Below are 22481 nucleotides of genomic sequence, written 5' to 3'. Positions count from 1 at the left end.
ACTACAAGTTCAATGTAGAGAGAAAAGGCTCGAATAGAAGTCTATCAAAAGAGGACATGTACATGGACAATAGGCAAGTGAACACTGCTGCAAATGTTTCTGATAATTAAAGATATAACAATTTAGCCACAATGATATGCCACTTCTTGCTATTAAAGATGTTTAAATTTTTGTGATCGTGTAATAGTTTATAGGAGAAGAAAATGAAATAGATACAAAGCATTTAAGTGTAAAATAAGGATGTTCACTATCTCAAATAGTGCAGCTATCTCTCCCTTTTAATTTCTTTCACTTTCAGTCTCATCAAAAATAATAAACTCATGTGATATTTTATATTTTGTGAGTGTGTAATATCATTACTGCTACTTAGTTTGGTAATATCAAATATCATGAGTTAAAGATAAAAATAATTCAACATCATTATAATAAGGCAGATGACGATAATGCCTTTTACTAATTAAACAGACAAGAAAAATTTACCACCAAGTATACCACTGGGTTCATAAAAATAGCCAAGTAAGGTCAGTGTTCTTTAAAACAAATGCATTCCCTATCCCATTCTCCATCCCCCTGTTTCTATGAGGGTTCTCCCCAACCCACTCCCTCCTCACCATCCTAGCACATCCCTACACTGGGTCATCAAGCCTCCACAGGACTAAGGGCCTCCCCTCGCATTGATGCCAGGTAAAGCAATCTTCTATTACATGTGCAGCTGGAGCCGTGGGTCCCTCCATGTGTACTCCTTGGTTGGTGGTTTAGTCCCTGGAAGCTCTGTGGGATCTGGTTGGTTAAGACTGTTGTTCTTCCTGTGGGATAGCAAACCCCGTCTTCAGCTCCTTCAGTCCTTCCTCTAACTTGTCCACTGGGCTCCCCCTACTGAGTCCTATGGTTGGCTGCAAGCATCCCCATCAGTAAGGTTCTGGCAGATCCTCTCAGGGATCTATACCAGGCTCCTGTCAGCCTGTACTTCTTGGCATCATCAATAGTGTCTGGGTTTGATGTCTGCAGATAGGATGGATCCCTATGTGGAGCAGTCCCTAGATGGCCTCTCCTTCGGTCTCTGCTCCCTAGGTAAGGATTTTCATCATATTTTTAAATGTTTTGAGATTAGTATAATAGTATCATTTCTCTCTTTTCTTTCCTCCCTGTAAACAAGCCCATAAACCCCTTCTTCCTCTTTTTCAAATTCATGGCCTTGTATTGCATTGACAGCCTTTTTATTTTAAGCTGGAGCTGAATTAACCAATTTATTCCAATAATAGTTACTACAACACAGGAACTAGAGAAAAAGCCGCTTATGCCTGTTTCATTTGTGTCATGAATTATTAAAGTATAATTACTTGATTATTTCTGGCATCTTATAACTTCTGTTCCGGCGGTTTTCAAGGCTGACACCATATAGTATTGCAGCCCACATCGGCCCCCTCCTGTGTGTGAAAGCCAAACGTGCTGTTATTTTCCTGGACACTGGTTGTCCCCAATAGAACTTGTAGACTTTAAGAAGAAAGTCCATGGTGGAGGTGACGCAGGGACACAGTTGATATTTTACTATGAAATCAGCTGACAGTGCATTCCTCCGGGATGTGGGTGACATTGCCATTCTGGAGGTCACCTGGGAGCTGAGTAGCATGACCTCTCTCTTTGACTGAGGCTTTTGTTTACTTTTGTTTCCCAACACTGAGTCCTTGAAGCAAGAAGCAACAAGTTGCAAGCTGGGCTGGGCTGTATCTTCTTGGGAAGGGTGGTGTTGGCGGAAGGAAGCCAGAGGACTCCTGATCACCTTCTAGATTTCAGTTGCCTCCCGAAGACGCTATTTTAACATAATGGCTACACTGTAAGGGACTGGGTCTTGGGAACTGCCCAACAAATCCTCCATGTACTAGGCCCTCCCGCAAGAAAAAAGCTTGCCAGCCAAACTCTGGATCCTTGGCATATGGCCTGCCTTGGTCTTTCCCTTTTGTTGCCCTAAGGGCTGTATTGTGAGTCAAATCACTGGGCAACCGAGTGTCTTCAGCAAAGACTGAGGCGGTCTGGCTGCTACTGTTTATTCCAAACAAAACCGGAGAAAAGAAAGAATTATCTAGCAAAGGGAAGCGAATTCCAGCCTTCTGAGAAGATCCCTGCAACTAATCAAAAGCTCTCTAAAGACATTTCTGTTGGAATACTCAATGGCTGAGTAGATGCCACTGAGCTTGTGCTCAGGTGAGAGCCGACGGCCCCTCCCTGCAGAGTGCAGAGGCTTCTTCGTAAGGTAAGTTTTGCAATAGAAGAGCTGTCAGTGTGAGCAGGTGGCAGCGAAGTAAAAGCTCCTGTCTGCTTCTTCCTGTTGCAGCAGCTGGCTCCGGCACAGGAGACAAGACAGGTGAGAAATGCTCTTCCTCCTCTCTGCTGATTCAGAAATAGGGCAAAGCTTTGCTTGAGCTGTGGGATTTTATGGTTTCCAGAAACCTATTAGAGTTCTTTTCCTTGCTGACTGCTTCCTCTGGGGGCCACGAGAGCCTTTGCTTTAGTGTTGCTGTTATTGTTGTTAAATGTCCAAACAAAGAAATGGCTATACCTTCACATCAAGCTATAACCTTCCTCGCTTGTCAACCTCAACTGTGTATAGGGGCAGCGCCAAAGCAGGGCTGCAAGGAGTATAGTGACTTTCGAGGTAAAGCACAAACTGGAAACTGGAGGGATATCAGTCCTGAGATGTGTCTGAAGCAAGAAGGTTTCTGCTTCAAGGGATATCCAGGACCAAAGAAAGCTGAGGTTTCCTCTATTTGGAGTGTTTGTGTGGTTTGGTGCCCAGAGAATACATGGTAACAGAGATGACTGAACTCAGCTCTCTTATTCGAATGGCCCCTGGATTGAGCTCTGTGTACAGGGGAAAGAAGGAACATCAAACTCCAGACACATATCATTCACAGCCCTGGGCAGCAGTAGGATGAACCATCGGGCATCTGGAATAGGCTTGATTTCTGGAATGTAGTGGATCTGATTGCTTCTTGGCAGCTAGTCTTTTCCAATTATGTTTGGCTTAGTCTGGTCGTCAAATTACTTTGCAATCCCCAAAGTGATCCAGGATGTCTGTAAAGGGGACAGAGACAGCTCTGTCTACAAAGCTGATTGACCATGATGGAAGGAAAGTTCTAATGAGAGTTTTTTTTGAAATGTCCTTTGAATAGTCCACCACCCAGCCAAAAGGAAGGAGATGCATATTGTTCCTTGTCCCTTTGTTCAACCGAAAGAGCTGAAATTAGCATGCGTCTCGAAAATGTTGGTCAAGTCAGGCCAGCCTGCAGAGCTTCACTGTGCTCCCTTGATACAGTTCAAAAGCTATTGTATGCAATTTGAATAATTCGAATAAAAATTTAAGTTTTTTCATAATCAGTGTATGATGTAGTCAAAGATTTTAGGGTTTTTTTGTTTTGTTTTGTACATACTACATCAGTAAACAAGAGGCTTCCTAATTCAGTTCTTACTGAAATATGCTAACTCCACTGTGGTAAAGTTAGCATGTCCTTTTTATAAAGTATGGAGGAATTTTTTGAATGAAATCCAGCAGGCAGAATAGTGAACTTCTTCAAGAACACCAATAATGGAATTCATTATTTATGTGGGAATACCTCAGGGATGATCATATGCCTCCACCACCTCTTCAAGCATGATAAAACTAAAAATGAATTTTAGCAATGTTGAAGCCCTAACTTCAGTCTATAGGTAACAGCTATCAGGAGCTAGAGAGAGTATACATTCCAATGTTATTAATTAGCCCTTAAGTTAAAAGTCTACAGACAGCAGATATCATGAACTAGAGAGAGTATATATTCCAATGTTATTAATTAGGAACCACGAGCACAGCCCAGTCAATGGCAATTTTTCCAATTACAAAACATATGATTTAAAGTTTGAATCACAAATATGTAATGTTTTTTAAGACTCAGTAATATAAAATTTAAGAAACTCACTTCTTCGTACTCTTTTATCCAAAAATAAAATGTCAAACAGTGAGGTTAATTAAGCACAGACCTTGAGAACAGTGTAAAAGTATCATGTTAATAAACTGCAATTATTCTCTGGAAGATGATAGCATAAATTTTCCACAATGCAATCCTAGCATGAGGATGAGCAGATGGAAATGAAGAGACATTGACATGTGATGCACCCATGATGCTCTTCTCTGATGCTGCTAAACTGTTCTGCGGGTTCACTGGTCCCCATTACTACCCCGCGGTTCTAATTTTGTGTATGGTTGCTATGAAGTTCCTGCATCATCTTGCCACTCCTCTCTGAAGACTATTATTTAAGTTAGTTATCTCAGAGTAAACGTTTTTCACCTAGTGTGTGTACATCTGGCTTATGACCACATGTCTGAGGCAATCTCTCCCACTAACAAAGTGAGTGTGGACAAATCAAAGAGATGACCTTCCAGCCCCCATTTTCCTGCCTGGTTCTACAGCTGACAAGGACAGTGAGAGCAGAACACTGCAGATGGCTCCTCCCTGGCTCCAAGGGTTCTAGTGCTGCCTTTATTTTATTTTCAATACCAGTATACAAAGTAGGCTTCACAACTGTTTTCTTTTCTCATTGGTGATAAATTTCAACATATAAAATTAAGAAACAGAAAAATGACAGAACACATACAGAAGCCTGAAGTAGGATCACATCTAAAGCAATCTAGTTGTGCCAAACAGAATTCCCAGGTTATGTCTGAAGAGGGAAACCAGCAGATAATTAAGAAAGGAACACACAAGGTAACACTGCGGAGTAAAAAGAAAACTCCATCAGATAAGAGGCTGCCAAGACCCAAGGGCCGTTTTACAGGCCAGGCAGAACTGCTCTTTCCCACCACACCCAAAATAATATTTCATAAGCTAATAACTCCTTTTAAAAAAACAAAATAATAATGAACATAAAATAAATATTTTCGTTTTCCAAGTGGAGTGTGTTCTCCTTTTCTTCAGGAAAGCATAAAAATGTGTCACTAAGTACATTCCCATGATGCCTTATTAAGTTCAATTGTAAGGTGGATGAGTTAGAAACAGGGGTCAACAAATCCAAAGTGCGTCAGAAGAGTATAACTTTTCAGGACGTTTTCTTTTATGTGTTTATGATCCTTGATGGCATTTTTCTTCCTAATTTTTTTCTATTTGCCCCAGTAAAAACTTGGAGTTAGTGAAACAAAGTTAAAATAGAGAACGAATGCTAATTTCCCCTTGTTTCTGTTTAAATAGTTATTTACATTCACTGGGAAGCTAAGAAAGAGACTATGAAGAGTAGAAATGCCCCAACAAGTTCCTACAGAGACATTCAAATTATGTTATTTTAGTAAAACCTACATCTTAGTGGCTCTTCCAGTGCTACCCCAGGTAGCTACCATTCTTCATGGGTACTAATGTCTGGGGCTCTTCTCCCTCCAGGTTATGTACTATTTAACCAGGTGGGTTCCGGGGGGAAATCTCTTCAGTCCAAATGCTCTATATAGAGGGAAAGGGAAAAGAATTTAGAAAGAGATAAATGAAAATCTCAAAATAGGCTGGAATGAGATTACTGTGCATTGGGCCAGATGTCTACAGGTATAATAACTTCTCCAGCAGGTTTTCTGTTTTTATAGAAGTTGACTGCAAGGCACAAAGCCATTTTTAAGTACAGAAACCATGTTCATCATGATGGAAAATCCTGTCCTACGGAAGTATCCATTAAATAACAATGCTTCAAGTGCCAAATGGAATACCTAACATTTCAACCAGAAAATTTTAAACAGAAGCTTGAGGCATGGTTTGACACATAAGAGGGCTTACTGATCTGTTTGAGGACAAGAGTTATATCCCAGGACATCAGACAACTCACAAACTACCTGGAGCTCCAGCTCCAGGGGATCTAAGGCCCCCTTCTGGCCTCCATGGTATCTATGCGTACACACACATAAAAGTAAATCATTTTAAATAAGTATTTTGATAAACATATAATAGAAATGAACTGAGATTATAATACGGGCCAGCACACATGAAACCTAGATCGAAAAACAAAACAAGAAAATTGTCTTATTCATAAGTGGCTATTAGCCCAAGTGCTTGAATTACCCTAGATGCCTAGAACAAATGAAACTCAAGATGGATGATCAAAATGTGAATGCTTCAGTCCTTCTTTAAAAGGGGAACAAGAATACCCTTGGCAGGGAATAGAGAGGCAAAGATTAAAACAGACACAGAAGGAACACCCATTCAGAGCCTGCCCCACATGTGGCCCATGCATATACAGCCATCCAATTAGACAAGATGGATGAAGCAAAGAAGTGCAGGCCGACAGGAGCCGGATGTAGATCTCTCCCGAGAGACACAGCCAGAATACAGCAAACACAGAGGCATATGCCAGCAGCAAACCACTGAATTGAGAATAGGACCCCCGTTGAAGGAATCAGAGAAAGAACTGGAAGAGCTTGAAGGGGCTCGAGACCCCATATGTACAACAATGCCAAGCAACCAGAGCGTCCAGGGACTAAGCCACTACCTAAAGACTATACATGGACTGACCCTGGACTCTGACCTCGTAGGTAGCAATGAATATCCTAGTAAGAGCACCAGTGGAAGGGGAAGCCCTGGGTCCTGCTAAGACTGAACCCCCAGTGAACTAGACTGTTGGGGGGAGGGCGGCAAGGGGGGGGGGGTGGGGAGGGGAACACCCATAAGGAAGGGGGGAGGGGGATGTTTGCCTGGAAACCGGGAAAGGGAATAACACTCGCAATGTATATAAGAAATACTCAAGTTAATAAAAAAAAGGAAAAAAAAGTTCATAAGTGCAAACAAAAAAAAATTGTCTTATTCTTAAGGCAGTTTCCACTGTCATGCAGGGGGGCCAACCTTTTGCTATTGTAACATGACATTTCAATCTGCTGGCTATTTGTTTGCCAACTTAACACAAGCTAGCACCACAAGCTAAATAGAGCTTCAGTGGAGAATAATGCCCGTGGGCAAGTCAGTGGAGCATTTTCTTGATTACTCATTGATGTGGGAGGCCCAGCCTACCTAGGCAGGAAGTCATCTGAGAAAGTCATGGAGAACAAAGCACTAATCAGTGTGCTTCCATTGCTCCTGCTTCAGTTCCGGCCTCTGGGTTCCTGCCTTAAGTCCTTGCCCTGACTTCCCTTCATGATGAACTATATGATAAAATAAACCCTTTGCCCTTCTTCTTGCTTTTGGTCATTTTTTCACAGAAATAGAATGCAAACTATGTAGACACTATCTACAAATGTACTCGGCTGAGGGCCAGTCATAGCCTCATGCCTACGTATGTATGTATAACTATATGACTATATGACTGTATGTATGTATGTATGACTATATGACTATATGACTGTATGTATGTATGTATGACTATATGACTATATGACTGTATGTATGTATGTATGACTATATGACTATATGACTGTATGTATGTATGTATGTATGTATGACTATATGACTATATGACTGTATGTATGTATGTATGACTATATGACTATATGACTGTATGTATGTATGTATGTATGTATGTATGTATGTATGTATAAATGTATGTTGGGCATGCCTGTGTTTTCTACAGCTGACTGCAGAAATGCAGCAGATTGATTAGAAGGAATGAGTTCTTGTCGTATATGCCATTCAGAGCTCTTAGTGACAAAGGATTCACTAAACAAATTATTTGCAGAGCTGTAGTAGCAATTCTGTGTCTTAGGCACTGCTTTCTTCTACTATTGTGACCTTGCTGTCAACATAACTAAAACTTAGTCTTTTTGGTTTGATTTGATTTTTCTGAGTTCTGTTGACTTATATTTCATAGAATTCTATTTTAAAGCGGTAAATGGAATATTTTAATGTGCCTATGAATTTTCAAGTACTTGTCACAATCAAATTAAGAATTGTCTAATACTTTCCATACTTATCTCTGTGTGTGTCTGTGTGTGTGCATACCCATCGTGTATGTTTGTGTGTGTGTGTGCATACCCTTGTGTGTGTGTGTGTGTGTGTGTGTGTGTACTTGGAACATTCCAAATCTATTTTCTTATGAAATTTCCAGCATCTGATAGTTTTGTATGTACTTGCCTTGCTATAGATAGCTAGAAGTTACTCACCCTACACAATTAAACTTTGTCTTTAACTAGTAGCTCTTATTTTCCCACCTCTAACACTCCATTCTCCATTTAACTAATAAGTGTTCAATAGATTTAGAGTCCAACAATAAGTGAGATTAAACAATTTGTGTCTGTATGGATGACTTACCTCATTTAGCACAGTGTCCATTCTATTTCATGCACATTATCACAAATGTCAACATGTCCTTCCTTTACATGGGTAGATAATATTCCTGGGTGTGCAACTCACCTTTTCCTTAAGTGTTCATCCATCCATCTGTGAACATTTCAACTGAGTCAATTTTTTGCCTATGGTGATTAATTCTCCAGAGAAGGTGGAAGTGTAAAAATCTCTTCAGCACAATGATTTCATTTCCTTTAGATATATACCAGCAGTAGAATAGCTGAATCATAAGCAGTTCAATTCTTAACTTTTTGAAAACCAGACTCTACACTATCTGGCTTAGTAAGTATTCCAATGTCTAACCCTTATCTTTGCCAATGCTTAAAGCCATTCTGTAATATTGATTGTAACAAGGACAAGGAGATTTCCCTCATAGTGGTCTGGGTTTGTATTCTCTGAAAATAATTGCCCATTGTTTTCCCAGACATGATGGCTAATTTTGCATCTTCTTTTGGTAAATGTATATGAATAGCCTTTCATTTTAGGAGACCTTTTTACTTCTCTTCGATGCATTGTTTGCTTTCTTTATGCTTTTTGTTTGGAGACCCTTGTCTGAGTTGTGGTTTGCAAATATAACCTGCCTTTCCATTCTGGAAGAAGAATCCAAATTTAATCTTCCAAATATGGATAGCCAGTACTCCCAGCCCAGCAATATTGAAGAGGCCATTTTTTATTGAGTATCTTGGAAATTTTGCAAAAAAAAAAAAATATTGACATTGGATACATGTGTTTACATCTGGTCTACCTAGATTTTCAATTTTCAAATCAGCACTGTGTTACTTTTGTCATCATCGCTTTACAATATATTTTGAGACCATATAGTATAATGACTCTAATTTTGTCTCTCTTTCCTGGTTGGTGGCTTTGGCTATTTAGAAACTGTTGCTGTTGCTATACGGATGTCAGGAGTAACTTTTCTATTGCTTTGACTCATGTTGTTGGCATTATTACATAAATTTCACTGAATCTGTAGATTATTTCAGTATCATGGGCATTTTAATAGTATTGATTTTCCTGATTCATGAGTTCATATTATTTCTTACAATTGTCCTCAAATGATTTCACAGTTGTCTTATAGTTTCAATGTATAGGCTTCATCTCTTAGGTTAAATTAATCCCAAGTCCTTTCATTGGTGATATTGTAAATAAGATTGTGCTCTTACAATATGAATATCCGTATACTGGTTTTGTATCCTGAAATCTTCCTATCTGCTTTTAACAAATGTTCCTTATGTGGAGATAAGAAAAATATTTCACTGGGCAGACTTACATAACACACAGTAATCTTAGCAATAGAGAAAGCTGAAACTATAACTATGTCCAATATTTATACTGAAATATCAATAGTCTGTTAGTAAGGAAGCAAAATAAGGTAGAATTAAGACATGTAAAGCATTATCAGTCACAGGTCTTTCCAGAGAAAGTTAAATATTTTTTCTAACATAATTGAAACCATTTGACACCAAATTTTTGTTTACATTGTAATTCTCTCTGTTCCCCTTGTGGCATGCCATCTTCGTATCCTGTAATGCCACATGTACAAAATAGATACCATTATATATGAATGCTAACTTTTGCTCAATACCCAAGGAAGGAACGGTGTGCTACTTTCTGAATCAAAACATCACATGATACCACAGTGCTGAAGAAAGTGAGAACACATTTGTAAAGGACAGCCACACCTGCTCTTGCCAAGAAATGTCCCACAGACCACTTTTATGCACACCGGGAGCTAAGAATACCTGTCATCTTTTGGATGGGATTTTAAAATCAAGAATACAAGTGAGAAATTATATATGCCTTACAAACCTAACTGTCTAGCAGCCATTTTGTAGAAACTATTCGGTGATCCCTGACAGATTTCTCTTAATTTTGCTATTTGTCTCTTTAGTCAATGGCTTTGTTTTGTTTTTAATTGTGTGTTTGTATGCACGCCTAGGTGTAGGTTAGTGTAGGTGACTGCAGTTTGCCAAGCACCTTTGCTTGGCTCGGTAAGTCCCTGGTGCTGTCTCGGTCTCTGGTACAGTGAAGGGGTTGTAAGCAGTCACTGTGCTGTGTCTTCCTCTCTTAACACAAGGTAGCACTGTCCTCTCTGCTCTCTTCTGTTAAGAGAGCTTAAGGTGTTAATGAGCCTATGAAAATGCTTAGGGCATTCCTATATTTTCATGTAAATTTTATCTTTTTATTAAGGTCTACTCTTTGTATAGATATTGAGAATCCCAGAAAAACTCGGAATGTTAACTCTGTAACTCTATCTTATTCCTGAAGGTCAGGTATACAATCACTAATGCAATAAAGTTGCCCAGTGTAAGTCCATGACACCTTCCTTCCATGAGATTTCTTCTCCTGTAATTACTGCACTGCTACAAAGTTGATGGATTTTGTAATAAAAAGGAGCCATACATTCCAATCAAGAAGTAGATTCATAAAACTCCCCCCGTAAACATTCCAGCTAAAGGAAGACATTCCAAGCAAGCAAAGAAAGAAAACAAACCCAGTAAGCTTTTAAAGGACTTTGTTTTTTTATACATTCCAGTGAGAAACTATATTGTGCAAGTAAAAAATAAAACTGGAACAGAAATAGTACCATATTCTAAGTCACATTACCCTTTAAGCAAATTAATTGCATTAATATTTCCTTGGTGGTAATTGTGAATCATGGAAGCAGTTCTTGTTTCAAAAGCTGGGTTCCTCTGTCATTGATTAAAATGGCTGAGCCTCGAACTGGGGCTGCAGCTCAACGGTAGAGCACCTGTCTCTCAGGTAAAGCCCTGGGCTCAGTCTTCAACACTGAAATATCCAAACGGAGAGGCAAATGTCACATTTTCCATTTGCATAGTGGTTTTCTCACAGTGTTTTTGCAAACGTGGTTATATCAATGTGTGTGTCATTGTTTCTTATTTTATAATCTAAAATGTCTGTTAAAAGAACAAGGAGTTCTCTTGATTTGGACTCGATGCGGCATTTTTATCTTACAGCTAGTCGCCGTGCTTCTGCTTACAACATGTGAAATGCTCTAAGCAGAACAAAGGTCCGAGCATTGGTCGAAGCGTAGGCTCACACTGCCAAGTGGTAGGCAGAGGCCAGAGTCCACTGGCATTATTGTAGAGGTCAGGCTCAGGTACAATCTGCCTGGCTATTACTTTTAACATTGACTTGTCGTAGCAGGTAGCTGGTAGAATTTGTCACCAAAGACCAGAAATATGCACTGTGCCATCTTAAAGGCAGAAGCACTGGATGGGGCTCACCTGATGCAGATCTTTTGGCACGATGGGGCAGAGTCCCTCTACCCAGCAGTATGGCTGAGAGACAACTGTCAGTGTTCGGACTGCTATCTGCATTCTGCAAAAGCTCGGAAACTACTCCTGGAAGCTCTTGATGTGAACATTAGAATGGATGACTTGACATTTGACCAGAAAAAGGTAATTACCTCTAAATGGTCTTTCCCTTCTCCGTTGAGTTAAATCAAGCAGTTAGTCTATAGTAAGGTAAGTAACTCTTCTTAACGTGTTGTATAGAACAAACCCTCTCCATGGGCATGTTTGTACAGCGTTTGGTAGGGTAAGCATATTCAGAGGAAGAATCTGCTCTTGTTATCACTACTACACATTTACCTTTTCTCTTTTTAATAGACCTACTTTTTATTTTAAGTGAAATTTAATTTCATCACCTTTTCCTTCCTCCAACCCTTTCCATATCCTCCTCACTCCCTCTCAAACTGGTGATCTGTTTTTCTTTAGTACTGTTACATATACACATAAATAAACATATAAATGTAGCCTGCTGAGATACTCTGGTTTCTCTTCAGAGTGTATAATTTTTCTGCCCTTTAAAACTACTACCATTTTAATAAAATATGAAAACATTGCTTTTTTATGCTTTTGGGGGGAAGCACCCTTGAAACATAATCATGCAATTGATACCATGAAAATGGTGCATCTGGCACTCAATTTACTGCTCTATCAAGCTATAAAAGTACAGAATTTGTCCATAGAAATGTCAGGGGTCAACAAGATAATCTGGGTGGAAATGTTTATCCTGCTGCCTGGCTTACAGAACTCACTCAGAAATCTTACTGATTAGTACTATTTGTCTAAACCACTGAGTACGTGCATAAGAAATCATATCCTGAAGTCTTCAATCCCAATGTCAACCATTGCACTTGTCTCTCTCTTTCTTATTTCCAAATCCTCACCAGAAGGACAAGCGCAATAGAAAAGCCTATCTTTCCCCATTCTTCTGCCCTTCTGTCAGCTTTGTTCTCTACTCCCAATTCTCACTCTTAGGAGTCAGACCTTCTCAGAGGAAGTTTGAGGATTAAATATTTAGCATATGTAAAGGAGAGAGGCCATGTTAGTAAAATTCTACTTCTAATAGTTCTAATTCAATAGCAGAAATGTATAGCTGTGCAATGTACAAATAGATGATAACTATCTTATATCATCTTATTTCTCTCTTACATAAGGTTTATATCACTTGGCCCAATGGCCATTACAGTGAATTTGAAGCTAATTGGCTGAAGAAAAGGTGCTTTTCTCAGGAGGCCAGAGCAAGGCTCCAAGGAGAATTGTTTTTACCAGGTAACATTGCAATGGTTTTTGGTCTACACTAAAAACTTATGGTAAGAATTTATTGAAAAGAATACTATTATGTGAATTGATTGTATTTGTGGGACATGGCTTATTGAGATAACATATATGTTACAAGATGATCAATGCAATCAATATTTATATCTTTTTCCTTTTCCAAGGATGTGCTCAGGAGCAAATTCAATCCTTCCTATCTTGGTTAAAATAATATTGTCATTTTTAAGAAATGCTTAACCTGTTAGCAAGACAGATAGTTTGGCCAAAGTGAAGAACAGCTGCTGACATTCTAAAGCACTAACTAGCAGGGAAAGGTACAGCAGGCTTGAGCCTGTGTCATCTGAAGTCAAAGCTGAGAGTCCAAGATGTCCCCTCCACGCACTCTGCAAAGGAGTGGCATAAACCAGAGAAAGCTCACTCTCATTGGTGATATCCAAAGTCAGAACAGAGCAAAGCACAAATTCCTATGCCGGTATCCATGAGATTATGTGAGCAATGGAGCCCTAAAACAAGGGGCCCAGAATGGAGCTGGAACATAGGGCAAGTACAAGCCCCTTTCTCGAGCATTTATATGGCTCTCCAGAGATTCTGCAAACAGAAAAATGTTTCAGATAACTAAAAGATAAATTCTGTGGCAAAGGGGGATGATAATATCTCTCAGATCATAGACAAAATAAAGAAACAATTAAAAATACATTTCTAAGAAATACGCAATAATACAGGCAAGTGGAAGCATTTGTGAGTGTGGGGAGATCTCTAATTTACAATGGTCTACAGATTACAATTGATTGTGTGACCAAAGGCAAACTCTAACACACATGAATTTTGCCTGCTGTTAGAACCTTGACTCCCACAAGCCAGGCACAGTTCTTGAACCTCCCTTTCCACTGTCAACACCATCTATCAGACCACTACCCCTTTCAGGAAGTGGCTACTTGGCTAATCCCCTGCCACCTCTCTCAGGAGCTCTGAGTCATATACTAAATGAGGCTGTACTTTACTACTTCCAAACCTGAAACTCCCTCATGTGTAATAACTGTCTGGGATTTTAAAACTAGTCTTATAGCGGTTCACTAGACAAGGAGATGGTACTTACTAATCGGGTTACCAGACAGCTTTTTCTTTTCCTACGGTTATCAATCACAACGTACCAGAGTTTCCCCTTCTCTTTAAACACAGGCCAGTTTTGTCAAGAATTCAATTCCTCTAAGTGTGTGATCTCACCACTGTGACAGCTGATAAGGACTTGTTCTGTTGCTGTGTCTGAACCAAGAATCCATTTTCCTTTATCCCTGCTAGGTGGTTGAAAATAGATGAGTATATATGTTTCTGAAATCTTTTTAGGGGGGTTACAATAACATAATTTCATAGCCATGGTCTGTGTCAAGTTGAAGTATTTTGGTTTTTGGTTTTTTGTTTTTTTTTTTTTAATTTTAGAGTTCTTTTGGTATTCAGGGGTTTTTTTTTTCTTTTTATTTTAACTCTGTCCTAGTTTTGTAATCCATTTGGATTTTGTTTTCATTGCCTTTAAGCTCTTTCTGTGTCATTTCAGGAAGTAAAAGTCAACATTTTTATCATCACAGCTTAAGGTTTTAAATGCTAAAGGAGGAATGGCCACACCTCCTCCATTAATATTTGCTGACAAGTAAAGCCTTTTCTTTTTATAGCTTAAATTCCTCAGTACTATCAGGCAGTAGCAGAATGGAAATGATAGTACCCTCCGCTGAGCAGTGGAAAAAGCTGGTCACAACCGCAGACTACGAACATAACATAAAAACTGGCTGCAAGGTACACACAGGAAAACATTGCAATGCTTTGAAACAAGGTTTATTTTTAAGTATATTTCCAAGGTGTGCAGTTGACAGGAAAAAGAAGAAATTGTTATGCAATTTTTAGAGTATTGGCCTGATGGCTATTTTGCCTGTAGAATTTGATACTCTACTCCAATGTGAGTTTTCAAATATTAGCACTCCAAAGCCTGTAAACAGAGCAAGTTCCACTGGTGAAAGTTCTTTGCTTATTCAGCCCCCGTAGAATCTTCCTCCTCTGCTTCTCCCTTGAAATGAGGGCTATAGAGCTTAGAAAATCTGGAGTCCAGATGTACACCACTTTCCTTCTCTTGGCACAGGCTGCCAAACACAAAATGAAAAGATAAATGACAATCAGCTGTGCTCAGGACCAGACTATCCCTTGGAGCTGAAAGTGAGATGTGGAGAATATCCTTTCCCTCACTGCATGTCCATTCGGCTGCACAGACATTTGGTATCTATTTTTGTACAGGCAACTATGTAAGGAAATACCAAGGTGAAAAAGAAGGCCTGGACATGTAATACATTAAGTACATTAAGACCATGTGCTGAAGATTGACAATGACGTAGAGCAAAGAATATGAAGAAATGAGAGGTTGAAACCCACACTGAGTTTTGAGGAATAGTTTGTCAGGAAAAGAAAGAAAGAAGGAAATCCCTACAGAGAGAAGGACATGCAGGAAACCGCAGGAGTGGAAAATAGAAGGATGAATTTCAGAAAGTACAGTGAGCTAGATATTGGGAGGTTAAAATTGCTAGGCAACAGAGGAGACTCAAAGGACAAAGTAAGAAATACTTTGCATATGCTGCTTGGTCGACTGCAGACAAGGATGAGGTTTTTTCCAACACAGAGTTTTGGTGTACCATTTCCTTCAACCCTCAGCTTATTCTTTATTGACAAACCAAAGAAATAAGTTCAAGACCTTTAGAGGTTAAGATTATTGCTATAAGTTTTTCCTGTGCATTGTATATGTTGGGGGCTTTCTGACTGGTTTTGAATAAATTAATATATTATCCTAAGTGCCTTCAAATCCATGAACACCTTCTACCTACCCTTTGACATTTTGTTTATTGTAACCTGCCTCCTCTACAAAGAAAAGTAGAAAGATCAAATTCATCCTGTAGAATGACCTTGGTCATGGATGTGTTGAATCTCTATTGAGTGGAGCATATGGGAAGGGATGGAAAAAAGATGGCCACAAGATGCTCTATAAAAAAATGTATGGAAGACAATGGGAGCTTATGGAGCAGAGAAGATTGGGATAGAATTTGCATTTTAAAAGACACATTATTTGTTAGTAGGATAATAGAGGGTAGGTCATATTCTCTAATCTCTGTCATTTTAAAACATGACTATCAGTGCCTGGGATGTGGCTTTCCCGGATAAATAAATAAGCAAATTTTGAAAAAAGTTTAACATTTATCAAAATTAAGTTTGGGCCAGCAAGATAGATGAGTGGGTAAAAGAACTTACTTAAAGACCTGAGTACAGCCCACAGAACCCACATCAAGTTGGAAGAAAGATCTGAGTCCACAAATTGACCTCTGACCTCTACATGGGTGCTGTGGTAAACACACTGACATACATACCATGTGCACACACAATATTCATAAGTTTAACTTTTCTTGAATAAAATAAGAAGTGTTTGTGTAATCATATCTTAACTTACAAGTGAAACTTTACATAATTATACACTCAATTTTATTTTGTGGATTTTAAATTTTCAATTGTCTGAGATAAAGTGGGAAAACACTACATACTACAAACATATATAGGGACCTAGTATTTCTTTTATAATTAATTTCAACATGAATGAATCCTTGCTTTTCCTATCTCTTTGTTGCTAAAATAGTTTACATTCCTCTCTGAATTTAATGACTTTTGTTATTGAAAACTGAATTTCTTTTAAAAATCAGAGAACTTAAAGAAAATCTCCCCAGTAAGCCAGTCTATTTCATTTTTTCAACAGTGAAAACTGAGAATGTTGCACACCAAAAACCATTTAGTCACAACTCAGTGTGCCCCTTTTATATCAGAACCTTTCTTTGCATGCTCCTCATCAGATTGTAACTTCTCTACCCATAGCTATAATCCCTGCTTTGTTTGCAAAGCACAGGCCTCAAGAAGTGAAAAATCACAGATCCCTGTCAGAGTCTCTCAAATCTACTTGACTTTCATATAGAAAGATTTGTACAGAACCGTTTTTCTCAAGGAGAACTGTGTGTTTACTTAACTTTCTTATAATGGTGGGAAAGTAGTTAGTTTAGTGCAGAGAATATATTTACAAACCCTTGTCAAAAAGCAAGAAGCACATATGTGTGATTTTCTTTTTCATTAGCAAGAAATGCTCATAGTACAGTTACCTAATTCACGTGATATAAGCTAAAACCATTCTTGACCAGATGTGGGAGTCTGTGATGAAATATTTTCACCATTAAATTTGCTCCATCATCAGAATAAGCCATTGTGGCCACATTTTACCAGATCTCCTACCAATCCTATGTAGACTCGACTGCCACCATATTTCCTTCTTCCTGTACATTGTCTCCCACTCTCAGGCTACTCTTTTATCTCTGTGTACTTGAACATTTACCCTACAAATCAGTGAGATTGCTTATTGAGTACTGACCTATTTAATCTCAGCAATAAATGAGGTCAATAGAAATTTAAAACTAACTCAAAGAGTAACAAAACAACAGAGCGAAGAGTTGATCAAAGAGTATCTATCTGCATTAATGAACACCTTCCTCCTCTTTCTGTGCCCGCTGAGATCTATGTGTGTGCACACATCTGCCATTAGAGATGTTGCATTGACTGGCCACTATCTACTCCATTAGATAATTAAATCCTGATAAATAGACTTAGCTGACTGAGTGTCTACCATGCACTGGCATTTATTCATTCATTATTCTGATGGGTGACTATTGAATAACAATCACCATATACTGGGGTTGAAAATACAATAGAGAGAAAAACAGGAGAAGAATTTAAGTCCTTAGGAGTTATTGTAATGAAAGAGGTCCCAAGAGTAACAAACACACAAATATAAGCAAGTTGGTGAGTATGAAGGTGAGAGTAGGTGAGATTTCTTTATATTTTGAATTTTTACACTGAAATGAGTAAAATCATTTTCTGAGACCAAAATAGAGGAGGCTGTGTGAAAACTTGAGACTAGAGACTGTGATAAAGTGCTAGAAGAGTGTATTTTTATCTATAAGTGCATGGTCACAGAGACCAATTACTCTGCTCTCTTAAGCTCGACATATTCAGTACTTGCAGCAGAGGGGCAGACTTGGTTAGGCAGGGGAGCCGCTGCTCTTCACTGGTATTGTCTCATTCTAGTTCCACAGCTTGGTTGTTTATTTTAATACCGTGTTATCTAGACAGTGGTCGAATATAGAGTTTCTTACCTCATAAAGTCTATGCAGATGGAAGCATTGAACCCAAATGACTGTTCAAATCTCAAGTCATTTGCTTTAACACGAGATCCCTGTCAGGTGGAACTTGTATCCTCATCTTTGGAACTTGTGGATTTTGCAATGAACCGATTTCAGAAATGAAGTATTGAGTAATGGGAGCATACTCAGAGAACACTCAATTCCTATCTTTCTGGTTAACAGGAGAGCTAAGATGAGCCAATATGGTTAAAGCTGCCAAAGAGATAGGATCTTATTAGTAAAAATACAGCAGTGAGCTCACTACAGGGGCATGGACTGGACCAGTTATAATTGCATTCCATTGAGGAAATCGTGGGACTTTTGCACACTAAAACATAACACCCAAGGAAAAACAGAAAATGCTACAAATGGGGTCTCACAAGCCATGAAGTTGTATGAAGAGAAAGGAATGTAGTCAAATTAGAAAAATAGCACAGCAGGTGAACCTATGACATCTGCATTCATTGTGATTATAAATATACAACTGGAGATGTTAAAGAAAGGCAGCAGCACTGGAGAGAGGACATGGAAGTTAAATGTGCATCCTCCTCTTCCAGAGAACCTAAGTTCAGTTCCCAGCTCCAAAATTGAGCAGCTCTCAACTGTAACTCCAGATTAAAGGATTCTGACACCCAACACTCACTTCTTGTCTCTGTGGGAAGTCATATACACATCACACACACATGCATGCACACACACGCATGCACATGCACACGCACATACACATATACATACACATACATGCATGCAAGAACACACACATGCATGCTTAAAAATGAATCTTTAAAAAAAAGGTGGCAAACAGATGGTGCCTCTGCATAAGGATGAAGTTTATGAAATTTGTTATTTATCTTCAGTTTCCTTCTCTGTATGTATGTGCATGCCAAGCAATTAAGATCAAGAAAGCGTTCAGTAACCTTATTTTGTATAACTTCCAGGGTAGCCACAGAAAGAGCATACAGTAAGATGGAATTACCTGTTTTCTACATCTACTCTAAATCTTGGGATAACAATCTCATTTTCTAACATTCTTTTGAGCTGATTTCTCTTTAGTATGCAACTTCTTTTCTCAATGTCTGCAGCCTGAAGAGCTAGCTAGCTACTCCAGTTTGGACACAAAGGTTATCTGTGTGATGTTGGGCTTTTATCTAGGCTTTTGTGCCCCTGTCCTTATCTATAAACTAAAGAAATGATAGTACATACATTATGGAGTTGTTTGATGAACTGATCAATGTCTAATGCTTAGAAGAGTGCCTGGAGTCCTAAGTGTTCCTTCACCTTTAGGCATCCTAGACATGCCACTTGGATGGTTTATGTGTTGCATTCTCCACATAAATAGCCATTCTTGTCACAGAGCTGTGCATATACAATATTCCAGTGTCATAAAATTTTTTAAAAATGCATTTCTCTTCTTCCAGCAAGCTAAGATTTGTTTAGAAGCCACATTTATATATTCGCATGCAAGTCACTCTAGACTTTAGAGTTGAGCTGGGGAGACAGCTCTGTGCTTCTGCTTTTCCAGAGGATCAGAGTTTGATTCTCAGAACCCGTGTGATGGCTCACAACCATCTGTAACTCTAGGGGATCTGATGCCCTCATCTGACCTCTGCAGGCACTGTCAATATATGATACACTTACATGCATGGAGATAAAATACCTGTATACATAAAATAAAAATAAATAAATCTTTAAAATAAAAGACTTAGATATGCCCTGAGGGGAAGTCAAGTGAGGAATGAATAAAGGTACAGAGCACAATTTGTTCTGTAAAATCTCATTGATAATCTCCCTGTCATGCCTATTAGGCAGAAAAAGGGGGAAAGGGATAATTAATAAGGAAGTAGAGACAAATAGCATGGTCTAAGTTGTTTGTAAAGCCCTTACTATGTAGTGGGAGGGGCAGAGATGAAGTGTTGTCTGAACTCGTTCACTCTCCACTCCCAGCAACTGTTTACCATTACCACGAACTTCATAAGCACTTGACACAATAGTTTTAACATTATATATTTATATTTGTTTCTTTAACTATCTACTCAACTTTCCAAACAGGAGACTCAATTGTAGTTTTTACTCATTCTTATAAAGATTACATGCATGCAATTTTTATGCATGAGTATAATCTTTTTTAGCAAATAGATGTTGAGTAGGATTTCAACATGAGGAGATAAGCGCTGTGGTATGTACCAAGCCTGAGCCAAGAAGAAAACACCTCGCCCTTGCTTAGCAGACACAGCACGTTACCAAGCAAGCCATTTTAGAGGCTATTGCTGCAATTCAATGCATAAACGCCACTACTGTCTTACTGTGAAACTACCAGTCTCTTTTCTGGTATGGAAGGATATTCCTATCCTGAAAGACCCAAAAGTGGATCCCAGGAAAAGAAGTTATCAATCAATGAAGAGTGTTATGACTTTTGCTCCATAGCCAAGACACTACAGATGTATAGAGAAGTGTCTCCATAAGGTTCCACACTGGTGAACACTGGTGTCAACAGCAGTGGGCCATACACTAGCAGTCCTTCCAGAGGCTTCCCTCCCTCTTAGTGCTTCCAAGGTTTCCACCACATTACCTTCTTGTCTTCAGATCCTCATCTCATCTGAATGTTGAGAGGACAAGTGAGCAGAATTCACTACATCAAAAGATGTAGAGTTCACTGGACAAGGACTAGAAGAGAGTACACCATCCATCCAGTGAAGGAAAGAGATTCAATTCCTGTTTCTTTCCTTGCTTCTCTCCTCTTTCATGGATCAGAATTGTGTTGTAGTGGAGACCTTAAAAGTTATTCACAAGAATGAAAGCCCTGAAATATAATAAAATGATTATTATATTATTTTATTATATATTATTATAAGATGAACTATAATTAACATACCATGAAGATATTAAGAGTAAAAATTTAACTGATGCTATGTACATTAGAGAAGCCATTTCAGAGCCAAAAGCCCAGCATGGTGCAGGTGGACAGGAGGTCCTAAATTTTCGAAATAACATCGGAAAAACAGATCTCTGTGCTCATGAATCTTTAACTAAAGACCTTCTTTGTGTCTTTTCCTTTCTGAAACATAACTCAGGGCCCAGGAATGTGATGTTTAGCCCTCAGTAGGAACACTTACACAAACAGTTCCTTGAAGCCCGGCATGGAGCCCGATCATAAATTTTATGATGTGTGAAGCGCATGTTCAAGGAAGTATTCATTAGCAAGGCCATAAGTTAGATGAGGAAGGGTGGCCCATACCTTAAGTATTCCATCATTTCTGTTCTGTTTATGTATGCAGACCAAGTGTGCAGCTTACATTTGTTGTTAATGTATTCTCCGGTCAAATGTTTGCTTCTAGTCAAATGTATTTTCTTTTGCATCCCCTGACAGTTCTCCTTTGCAATTGGGAGAAAACGAGAACATATTTTGAAGTCGCTCTCTGGATGTTGATGTTTAATTATTCCGTGGAGACAGAATGCTTTGTAAGCCACGTTTAGTGAAACATAGAATTACTCCTCTCTGATAATTAAATTAATCTATATTCAAGATCATAGATGGGACTTGGCAACGAGCTACTCATCTCTGCAAATCACATTTTAAACGGCAAAGCACCTTAGTGGCTTATATTCCATTACCAGTTCATGATTGCCTTTGGCCTTTGGTCTCTGATTTCAGCAAGGCATTTGTAGGTGCTTCGAAATGAGAGATCTTATTTTAAATTTTTAAATGTAAAAGTTAGATTAAGCATTTGCTTGTCATTAGATAAGCAAGAGCTCTCAACTCAATCTCAACACTGCAGAAAAATAATCATCACATTTTGATAGTAAATATAATTATAATGTCAAAAATGTTCATGATGATAGTATTTCTAAGCATCAAGTTATATATTCAAGTAACCATTGAAGTTCGTCACATGGATTTGACCAACTAGCACTGAAAATTGTTGGCTGGATGCATTGGGCTACTCTTTCTTCTTTGAATTCAGCATCTAGCCCACATATTTCTTATGGAGATTAGAAGAAATAAAACAATAAAGCTATATATGTATATGTATGTTCTTTGTATGACTCCTAGAAATTATTAGCAAATGTTAGCAGCTGAATTATAATTATAAATCAACATGTGTCATTTGCTGTAATAGATTCTCTCTATAGTCTCCTGACAACATTGCAAATGAGGTGCAAAGAGAATGTAAGAATCTCTGTTTAGGAAAGTGAGCTGAAACTCAGACTCAAAGGACCAAGCTGGAAAGAAGCAGAATAATGATTCAAAGCCAGACCACTCTGCCTCCTTTTCATCCTCAGGTTGCCACATCTTAAAACAAAACCACTTGCAAAGAAGGATGCAAATATTAGCTAAAAATTAAAAGCAAATAAATGAAAGTATTATGTCC

General features: G+C 38.7%; 1 protein-coding gene across 1 annotated transcript in view; it reads left to right on the top strand.

The window, feature by feature from the left end:
* The first annotated feature begins 2310 nt into the window (after positions 1-2310).
* The window catches only part of Bbox1 (gamma-butyrobetaine hydroxylase 1), a 47199-nt gene continuing 27028 nt past the window's right edge, over positions 2311-22481 (top strand). The window contains exons 1-3 of the mRNA XM_032902257.1: positions 2311-2362; positions 11445-11701; positions 12745-12859. Of these exons, the coding sequence (XP_032758148.1) occupies positions 11483-11701; positions 12745-12859 (334 nt within the window). The 5' untranslated portion in view covers positions 2311-2362; positions 11445-11482. The remainder of the gene's footprint in view (positions 2363-11444; positions 11702-12744; positions 12860-22481) is intronic.

Source organism: Rattus rattus, chromosome 5, assembly GCF_011064425.1.
Source record: "Rattus rattus isolate New Zealand chromosome 5, Rrattus_CSIRO_v1, whole genome shotgun sequence".
Lineage (NCBI taxonomy): Eukaryota > Metazoa > Chordata > Mammalia > Rodentia > Muridae > Rattus > Rattus rattus.
This window is presented reverse-complemented; position numbering and strand designations above follow the sequence as displayed.